Source organism: Belonocnema kinseyi, chromosome 4, assembly GCF_010883055.1.
Source record: "Belonocnema kinseyi isolate 2016_QV_RU_SX_M_011 chromosome 4, B_treatae_v1, whole genome shotgun sequence".
Classification (NCBI taxonomy): domain Eukaryota; kingdom Metazoa; phylum Arthropoda; class Insecta; order Hymenoptera; family Cynipidae; genus Belonocnema; species Belonocnema kinseyi.
In genome coordinates this window covers 32,872,673-32,883,852 of record NC_046660.1, presented here as the reverse complement: position 1 = coordinate 32,883,852, position 11,180 = coordinate 32,872,673, and the positions used below count along the sequence as shown (strand labels likewise).

Here is an 11,180-nt window from a genome sequence, read left to right as displayed (position 1 = left end):
ATGATTTTTGCCAGTATCGATGTGATTATCGCCAAGTCTAGGCTAGACGTTAGTATGGCCAATTCACCCATTACTGCGCCAGATTTAAGTTACGGTTCAATGCAGGCATTTCCCATTGTCATAAGACTAAAAATGTCCAAGAGTGTCTGCGACGAGTTTCGGTAATTGCCGCCCGAAATTCAAGGTAGACCCGCTTGGATATTTTTAGTCGCATCTCAAGAACCCTTTCAGATTTTTAAAGTTTTATCGGCTTAAATTATGGGGGTATTCTGATGTAAACGCTTAAGGACAAGCACATTTTCAACAATTTTATGTGAAAACTATTGCATATAATGGGACATACTTTTTCCCGCTTCAAAGTTAAATTAATAAAATGGCGGCGTTTATTGCAACAGTAACAAAAAAATACGTTTTCTCGCGTTATAAATGAGGAAAAGTTATAGGTTACAATAAAAATTTTAACATTATGGAGGTTCGAGCGATAGCCATAAGGGGCCGTTCACATATCACGTGTGTATATTACGTGTGTGCTGAGTATTGTGATAAAATTTCAAGCCGATCGGTTTAGCCGTTTTTGAAAAAGCACCTACGCAAGAAGCAAAAATGTCATTTTGAGTAAAATGCGTTCAAATTTTTTTCGACGGCCCTGTCTTGTTTACGTTTAGGAACTTCCGATTTAAGTCCAAGGTCACTAAGGCCACCCCGCAAACCGGACTTAAATCGGAAAAGCAGTATACTTGTATAAATAGACGAAGGTATAAACACGAAACAGCTGTTTGGAATGCCGATTTCGACTCCTTATACCTGATCTGAAACTCTAAACCAACTATGGGATATTAATCATATGACCATAAATTATCGAAAAAAGCAACAACAAAATTTCGATTTTTTTACTTATCACATCAGAATACTCGTTGAAAGATAAGATTTCAAAGATAACGTCTTGTGAATTTCAATTTTTTTTTTCATAAGCACGAGTTGAAGTTCAGAAATAAAATCCGAGAAATTCTCGGCGATTCTCGTATCTCGAGAACCCGTACAGATTTTTGGATTTTTATTATCTTCAATCAAAGATAAGACTTCAGAGAAAGTGTGGTATGAATTTTTAGATTTTTGCTACAAATTTTCTGTTTTTTCTTTTTACAAACACGATTTTTATCAGTTTTGACCTTGAAAATTATATCCTCAGGTATTTGCATGATTGTATACATAATTCGCTTATATTTCGTATTTTGCTCTTTGCGAAAAGCAGCCGGCAACTAACAATGTTGCCGGCGCCGGCAATGTAGACTCCACCTAATTTGTCTTTAAGTTATAATTGATAACTTTCATCATAATATTATTATTTATTAACCGCCGGAATATTTAAGATGTTAAGTAATAGGCTATTTATTGCAGCCACCCGCTCAATTTTATAAGATGTCAAACCGACGTATACTAGTAAACTGACACATTGACATGACAGAAAAGTTGCGAGACAAGAACCACGTACAAAGTGCGCTGATACATAGGAGCTTCAATGTCGACAAAATTAATGAATAGTAGATTATTAGCGTTAATTTTAACAGATAAAAAAAATGTTGTTTGAATATAATTGAAATGCGTTAATTTGATGTACGACTGTGTAACATTTAGGTAAACAATCTACTTTCTAATTAAGCCATGTCAGTCAACCATAGTAACACTATTTGGCGCGTCTAAAACAGATGGAATGTACTCACGGGATGGTAGATGATGCGTGTTTCGACGAAGCATTAATTTGGAAATTCGTCTCACAGGGGTAGAATATATTCGTGTATATTGTCGAAGGAACATATGCCGAAAACGCTATGTCAAGTTACTTTATGCAATTAGAAATAATTTGCATTAGAGAGTAACTAATGTCAAATAAACTCAAATGAATACTAAAATATATATTTCAAATGCATTCACTAATTCGTTCTAAAAACAAAAATAATTAGAGTAATCAATGAGACGGAGAGCGATTTGTATGACAGAGTAGAGATATGACGACTTTCGGATGTTAATAATTAAATCCTCGTATAAGCTGCGTAGTTTGCGACTCCACAACGATTTTTATTCTTTGCTAATCGCATGTACCCATTTTCACCCCATGTATTGCCCCACCAGTTTTTCAAAATCCAGTATTTTGGTGAATATCCCACGAGTAACATTGCATGGTTCACCGTGCTCGAAACACAGGCAGGATCGTCGTAAATACCTGTGCTGTAAATTAAAAATAATTTCAAAATTAATTATTAAATAAAATCATTACAAAAAACTAGCAACAGATACAGGCGTTTAACCATGTAGCCATATATTATTAATTGTCATATTTTAATTAATATTCTGTAGACTATGTTACATAATAAATTCGTTTGAAGTTAACATTGTTCAGGTTGTTCGTTGGCGCACCACGCAGTGGCTAAAACCAGTAATTTACCTTTCCTAATCATCTACACTCTACAGGCTCTATTTCTTGACGGATTTAACTTGTTTTTTTTAGAAATTCTCGAAATTAAATTTTTTTGGTTCTTAAACACTTTAATTTTTAAATTTTAATTTTGTTTGCAACAATGTACAAACGTATATATATTGACAAAATTACAAATTTTAAGAATATAAATTTTTATTTTAAAGAAAATTGCTGAAATAAATTCGATATTGAATAACATAATTGAATGATACCTTCATTTTATCAATTTGTAATAAAAAAAATTTTTGTCTTGAAAGCGTTGTAAATTAGGATAAAAAAAAGAAACAACAGAGGTTGCTTATAGAGGTTCGTTGTAATTTATTATTAGTATGGTATTATTGACGAAAAATTGACATTATTTATAAATCTATAAACCACATAAAAATAATAAATATTTTTTTAATTTATTAAGTTTCTTCGACACACAACTTTACACAGTAGAAAATTTAATATTAGGATAAAATTATTCAATTAAAAGACGAATTTTAAGGAAAGAGATTTTAAACTTTCGACTATTTATATCATTATTGTTTAAACATACTTGGGGCGATAAACCGAATAGCACAATTCGATTCGACTTTATAATTAACTTTTATACTATGTCATTTGGTGTGCTAATAAAACTGAATGGTTTAAGAAATTGTTTAAAATTTCAATTTATGACAATTTTTGTGATTAATAACATTCTAATAATAAATTACAACGATTTTAAAACTTCGGAAACTTTTTAATTTTAACGACTAAATAAGAGTGATTGTAAACCATGAAAACCCGGAAAATGATCGGGCATATTCTTAGATTTAAGTGGCCATCCTGTTATGTTCATTTAAATTGATCTTGGATCAGAAAATGTTTCCTGACCTCCTTATCTAAAAGAGCCAATTCTAGCACGTGGCATACTATTCTTGATTCGTGGGACAAAAGTGTTCCGGGAGTAAACGACTTTTTTTTAAGTAGATTAAGTAAAAAATTATCAAGCTATTTAGTAGTTATCTAATATCATACTGTTATCTAAAAAATATGACTGTTCGAAGTTCAGATGGATGCAAAGTACTGTTTTGACAAATGTTCTTAATGTTCTGGTCAGAAGACAAGGTACCAGAATTGGTCAAAGTCTTTTTAATTTAAAATAGATAGCTTCTAATTTTCATAATTATTTTAAATTTTGGTAATTGAGACAATATGCTCGAAAGAAAGTTCATTTAGATTTGAATCTTTTGACCTTATTCTGAGGGGCTATTCACTCAGAATTCATTACTGAAATCAGCAAATTAACCTTGTCCCGAGCCCTGCCTTTAATGCAAGTTCAATGACTTTGAAGGTGTCAGAATTTTTATAAGCTTATTAATAATAATATTAAAATAATAATAAATAGTAATTATCGATAGTCAGAAATAATTTAGTATAGCTTAGTAGTAATTCTTGGATTTTTTAACGCAAAGTTTATTCTTTATTTTATAAAATAGCATTATTATTGACATTATTTGAAATTTTGAATAATTATTTTCAAAGGGTTCTATTTTAAATTTTTCAAGATTGCTATGATTCCAATCTGAAATTACACAATTTTAAATAATTCAACTTTGAATTTGAAGTGGGCAATCTGAAACATTTTCAATTTCGACAGAATTTAATTTTCAATACTTAGTTTCTTTTCGAACGAATTAATCGAAATCATTCATTTCTAAAAAAAATTTTTAAATTGCCTAATTTTAATATCCTTAAATTTAATTTTGTGAAATTTTGAAAGGTTTTGATTTAATATTATCAAATAGTTTTTGAAGCTTTCATTATTAAATTCATAACTAAATAATTATTAGTGACTTAAATTGAAAAATAATCCGTTTGAATCTGTTAAATTTTGACTTCCCTAAGTTACAAGGTGGTTGTAGGTTAGGAAAAACTTAGAAATCTGGGAAAAGTCAGGGCATTTTATTGGTTAGGGAAAGTCAGGGAAAAGTCAGAGATTTTGAAGAAAATCTTGCAAGAGTCAGGGAATTTTTATAAGAGGCAGTATAAACAACTGTCCAGGATAATAAGTTTAAAAGTTTTTAAATTTGATTTCAAATCTTGTTATTCCGTTGACAAAAGATTCTACGTTTAAAATGTTACAAAATTAAGATTTTGGTAATAGAATATTAATCGTCAGCGAAAATAAAAAATTAGAGACTTTCGAAAATTAAATTTTGCGGCCAACTTGATATGATATTCTTGTCAGTCATTTACTTTTCTTGCATTTCTATTTCTATTTATTTTTTTGCAGCTGATTCCTTCCGGTGATAAAATTTGAAGTTGAAAACTTCATTATTTGATTGAATTTTTTTAAAAAGGCCGCTCTTTTTTGGTTGAAAATTCAACTGTTTTGTTTAAAAAAATTCTTTTTGGGTTGCAAATTCCACTATTTTAGTAAAAAATTAAGTTTTCGTTGAAAATATTTATATTTTTGTATTTTTGGTTGAAAATGGGACTAATTGGTTGAATGTTGAACCACTTTGTTCAAAAATAATTTTTTTGTTGCAAGTTCATCATTATAGTATAAAATACGTTTGTTTCGTTAAATATTAATATTTAAAATCTCAGAATCTAATATTTTATGGAAGATTCATAACTTTAGTTCAAAAATCATTCACTGAAAATTTATCTTTTTCAGTAAAAATTTTTGGTTGAGAGCTCATGATTTTTTAGAAAATCGACTTTTCATGTTGAAACTACAACTGTTTTCTACAATAATTCATCTTTTTGGCTTAAAAATGCCATATTTAAATAAAAATGAAACTATTTTAGATTGCCGTTTAATCTTCTTTAATTAATAATTCGAAAATTTGTTTGGAAATTCATGTTTGAAGGTTGAAAATTGAACTATGTGGTAAATTTCAACTATGTTTTTAAAAATTCATCGCTTTTGTTTATCTAGTTAGTTGTAAATGCAACTGCTTCGTTAAAAATTACGATTTATTTTTAATTCAACTATTTGGGGTTAAATTCGTCTTTTGAAGTTCAAAAGTCAAGTGTTTTTTAAAACATTCGCCTTACTATCTTGAACTATCACAATTTGGTTGAATCACTAACTGTTTTTGGTTGAAGTGAAATCTTTTTTTCGTGTTTTGTTGTTAAATTTGAATATTTGGTTAAAAGTCCAATTATTTTGTTGAAAATTCTTCTCTTTTGCTTTGAATTTCAACTAGTTGGTTGTAATTAAAACTGATTGGTTAAATATTATTATTTATTTTTTATTAAAAAATTTGATTGAAAATTCATTTTTCTAATTGCAAATAATTTTTTTATTAAAAATTTATCTTATTGAGTTCAGATTCACGTGTTTTTAAAACAATCACCTTTTTAATTTGAAATTCAACTATATGGTTGAATCTGCAATTGTTTTTGGTTGAAGTTCAATTTTTTGTTTTGTTTTTTGTGTTGTTTTGAAATTCGACTATTTGATTAAAAGTCCAACTATTTTGTTGAATATTCGTCCCTTCTGCTTTAAATTTCAATTCTTCGGTAGTAATTGAAACAACTTGGTTAATTATTATTATTATTTATTTTAAATTTAAACATTGGGTTGAAAATTACTTTCTCTAATTACAAATTATTTGTTAGTTAAAACTTGATCCTTTAGAGTTTAAATTCAAGCGTTTTTTTAACATTCGCCTTTTTAATTTGAAATCCAACTATACGGTTCAATCTGTAACTGTTTTTAGTTGAAGTTAAATCTTTTTGTTTGAAAAGTCGAGCATGTTGTCTCTTTTCATCAAAAATTTAACTGTTTTGATGAAAATAAGCCCCTTTCCCAAATAAAAATATACCGACTAGAAATGGACATGGCGATGTCTTGAGTTTGTCTCCAAGACATCGATGTCCGGCTGCTTCTCAAAACTAAGTCGAGACATAAGCCTTCGTCTTGCTTTAAAGCTCTTAGCATGGTTAGTCGGAATAAACTTGTCTCAAGACGAAACTTTTTCCACTCAGAAATGAGATTAAAATTAATTAATGAAAAATGCTTAATTATTAAATTAGTTATTTTTATTTAAAAATCCAAAACCTGTGGGTCTGAACGTGTATGACCCTGAAAAATGTTCTTCAAACAGAGTCAGTATATGTCTTTAAGACATAGAAACTTGTCTCCAAGACATAAATTGAATTCTGGCTCCGCCTAAAAACTGAGATATTCCGAAGTCAAACTATTCAACTGCAGCATGCCTTAATAGGGGTCAATTGAATTCAAAACCAAGTCGAAGAATTTTTACTCGGGTTATATTGAATTTGATCTTTTACGATAAAAAAGTTATAATTTTTTGTTGAAATGAATGAATAAAATTGAAATTCTATTCTGAACTCGTTTTATTCCGTTTTTATAAGATCCTGTGTTTAAAATGTCGCAAAATTAGAATATTAATGGCCAGGAAAAAGAAAAAATTTCCCAGGGAAAAATCAGAGAAAAGTCAGAGAATTTTGAAAATGAAGGTTTACGGCTCCCCATAAATGGTAATCTGCTAAATTTCGAAAAAAGAAATGTTGAAATTGTTTAATTTAAGCTTTTAAAAACAGTGCAGATTTTAAATTGTAGAATATTAAATGCTTCAAACTTGACTATAAGTGTAATGTTTTGAAATAATATCTAATTTTGAAGCCCCTGAAATAATACTTATTTCACTTTGGTAAGTGGAAATAGTTTGAATCCAAAATTGTTGAATTAAATATTTTAATTATAGAATATTTCTGTTTGAAATACTTTAATTTCGAATTGCGTTCTTCTAAGGGTTTGGATATTAAAACTTGAATGATGGGAGAATTTGTTCAAATTTGGAAAATAACCGGAAATATTTTACTGATATATTGTAAAGTATTAATTCTGTAATAGACGAATGGCCGTGTCGGCAATAAATTTGAAACTTACTGGTAAAGTTGAAAAGTCTTAGGACTTGCGTTTATGGACACTGCAATAGGGCCAATTGTTGCTACAGCTGTTTCCAAAGCTCTCTCATCTCGTGCCGGTAAAATGGCCCATGATTTGACCTTAGCCACGCTCTGGCTACTTTTATATTTACACGTGCCTTCCTGTCAAAAATTGGAAACAATAAATGAACCAAATTTGACCAATAAATAAATATTAATTAACAAAAAATTCATTTTTAACATTGTAATATTATTTATTTATTTTCCAACTTTGAAAATATCAATATCTGCGTGATTTTTTATTTCAAAACATTGATTCAGTTTACGAAATGCAAAAATCAATATTTCAAGACCATGTGCCCCTTGAGTAATAAATTCCATTTGTTCGGCTGACCAAAATCTCTTATATCTACTGAAATTGCAGAGCATACTGAAAAAGGTTTCCTGAAGTTCCCTGACTTCAGTTTAGCCTAAATTCAGCTCTAATGAGTTTTAAGAATAAATATAGAAAAATAGTTTCTCTAAATTATGTTTCTTTTAATAAAAAAATATAAAATACGAGTTTCGGCGCAAGTCTTTGAAATTAATAGATTATGACTATTTATCACTTTCAGGAACTCAGGTAATTATATTTAAGCAGTGGTCATTGACAAGCTCTGGCAGTTTAGTTAATTGCCGAATTGATAATCATGAGGCAAATGTACATTTCGTATTACTCATAATACTCAAGACTTGTGTGTAGAATATTTTCTTGTTACATCATAAAAATTCCAGATACTCTTATTCTTGGACTCAGTGCCAAATTGAAATTTTGGTGTGTCCAAATATTTCTCAAGAATTTTTTACATGAAGCATTGTTTTCGCTCAATAATTACATACATAGATAATATAATAGTTTAAAGATTAATGCAATATTTTCTGTCAATAATCTTCAGCTTATATGGAGGATGCACGCGGTCGACTAGAATTAACCATTAAAAAGGGAACATTTTTGTAGGTGTTTTTAACTCATTAGAGGTACGCACCTCTATTGATGTGTTAACAGAAAGGAGCAACGAACAGTGATGTCGACCTCGACTCTCTTGCGTCGTCCAAAGACGCGATAATCGGATTTACACGGCGTAATTTCTACTCTATCTGCTTTCTGTACAGGATGATAAAAAGTCGTACTTCAAAGTCCAAAAGCTCAGTGATTGTTATTAATTATAAATGTCACACTAGCTGAATCTTTCTATCAAATTTGTGCTCTATATGTCTTCTGGGAACGATAAAAAGTGTTGCAAAGTCCAAAAGCTCAGTGATTCTTATTGAATGCTAATTAATTACATTCGATGAATTTTTAAATATGCTTATATTTTTAATAAACAAAATCATTACTTCACTATACAATTGATATGATAAATTGGGATTTATTAAACTCAAGTAAACAATTACAGAGTTGCTACAGGTCAGGGAATTCTAGAAAGTCAGGGAATTTTAAACTGGTCAGAGAAAGTCCGGGAATGTCAGGGTAAACCTAACAGAGTCAGGGAATTTTCGATAACCTGGAGTTTAAGTTAATTTTATTATACTGTTGAAGATTCAACAATTTCGTTATAAAGTTATTCGTTTTGGTTAAAAATTCATATGTTTAGTTTAGAATTTCATCCAATTTGCTATACATTGCATCTTCTTTGGTTAAAAATCACAGCTGTTTGGTTGAAAATTAATCTGGTTTGGTTCAAAATTCAACTATTATGTTGAAAAGTCGTACTTTTTAGTTGAATTAGACTGTTTTTGTTTACAAATTAAATTTTGTTGGTTGCAATATCAACTATTATATTCTTTGTTGAGAATTAATTTTTTGTTATTAGAAATTCAACTCCTTAGTTGAGAATTGAATTATTTTGTTAAAAAATTGTTCTCTAGGTTGACGAATCATCTATTTATTTGAAAAATCTTGTGTCCTTCCAAATTTAACTTTTTTTTATTGAATATCAATTTTTTTCAATGGAAATATAATAATATTCTAGGCTTGGTTGAAAATTTATCTTCTTAAATTGAAAATAAGTCTTTTTCTATAAAAATTTTAATATTAGGTTGACAGTTACTTTGAAAATTCAAATATTTTAATGAAAATTCATGTATTTTGTTCAAAATTAATATTTTTTGTAGAAGATTAATCTTATGGGTTAAAAATTTATATTTTTGGTGAATAATTCATTTCTTTGATTAAAAATTAGTTTTCTGTATTTAAAATGAAATTTTTTAACCGTAAGTTTAACTATTCCATTTCTTTAAAAAAATGTACATTTCTTTATACAAATTTAATCTTTTTGCTTGAAAATTGATATGTTCATTGTGAAAATTCAAGTGTTTTCTTACAAATTTATATTGTATGGAAGAAAATTCATTTTGTGGGTTAAAAATTCCGCTATTTAGTTTTAAAAAATTTATTCAATAAAAATTTATTGTTTGGGCTGAAAATCCATAATTTTAGATACAAATTAACTTCTTTAACTGAAAACTTAATGATTTAATTTTTGTGTAGAAAATTGATCTCTTTTTGTAGAAATGTAATATTTTTAGATAAAATGTCATATGTTTGGTTGAAAATTTAACTATTTTATTTGAAAATTTATTTTATTTGGTTCAAATTTCGATTTTTTTGGTTGTAAATTTACTTTTTTAACTGAAAATTGAACTATTATATTTTTATTGAAAAATGAATCTTTTTAGTTGAAAATTCTTCTATTACTTTGAAAACTTGGTTTGTAGAGAATTCATCTTTTGTGTTGAAAATTAAACTATTAGGTTCAAAACTAATTTTTTGTGTGATAAACTCATCAGTTTGTTTGAAATTTGTTGTTTTTGAAAACTGAACCATTTTGTTGAAAGTTTGTTTTTTCGTTAAAAATAATACTATTTCATTTTCGCTTTCTAATTAATCTTTTTTAGCTGAAAATTCACAATTTTGTTAAAAAATGGTATCATCGGCTCAAAAAGTAAACATTTCAGATGCGCTTTTTTCTATATTGGCCGAAAAATTTGTCTTGGTTGATATTATTAACTCTTCTGTTTGAAAATTGCTCTTCATAGTTTGAAAATTAGTCTGTTTTGGTTAAGAATTTAACTAATTTATTGAAAGCTCTTATTTTTTGGTTTAACTTAACTATTTTTTATTGAAAAAAAAATATTTGTTTAACTATTTATTCAGAAATTCATGTTTTTCACTTATGTCTTACGTAATTTGTGGGTGGTCCCTTCTACAATTGCGTATGTCTGTTGTCACTGAAAGTTTTCAAGATAAATTTTGAACACTGAATTCTGCTTAAATTAACATCATTCATCTCGTAGGTGTAAATTTGTTTTTCTACCTGAAAGTAGAAGTGATAACGGTCAGTGAACATAAAAAAGGGCCATGAAAAAGTCATGGAATGTCAGGAAATTTGAATTTGATACTTTCCAAGGATTCTGAATTAATCAAAATTAAAAAAAGAAACAACTTCATAGAAAGGAATAGTCAAACTCGTACAGAGTCGCTAGTTTGGGAGTGAAAGTGAACCTGACCTAACCTACTGGAATCGGACATAGTCCAACTCCGGACCTAAACAGGCAATTATTTTGTTAGGCCTGAGTGAGTGTTAGTGAGCTCTGCACACCCCGTGTAGCTCCTGTTATCCATAGTCACGACGCGGCCTCGATTCTCGGCATGACTATATCCGAGCATGCTACAGTCTGTCAAGTTAAAGCGTGGGTGGCTTTACTCGCAGTCGGTAAGGTGTATCGACATGATTTTGGTGTCAAAATATTAAGAAGAGCTCCCTCT

At 28.9% G+C, this 11,180-nt stretch overlaps 1 protein-coding gene across 1 annotated transcript in view; it reads right to left on the bottom strand.

The window, feature by feature from the left end:
• Nucleotides 1-2,030: 2,030 nt before the first annotated feature.
• The window catches only part of LOC117170823 (cathepsin L1-like), a 19,626-nt gene continuing 10,476 nt past the window's right edge, over nucleotides 2,031-11,180 (bottom strand). The window contains exons 4-5 of the mRNA XM_033357865.1: nucleotides 7,374-7,534; nucleotides 2,031-2,226 (exon numbers count right to left, since the gene is read on the bottom strand). Coding sequence (XP_033213756.1) covers nucleotides 2,031-2,226; nucleotides 7,374-7,534 — 357 coding nt within the window. The remainder of the gene's footprint in view (nucleotides 2,227-7,373; nucleotides 7,535-11,180) is intronic.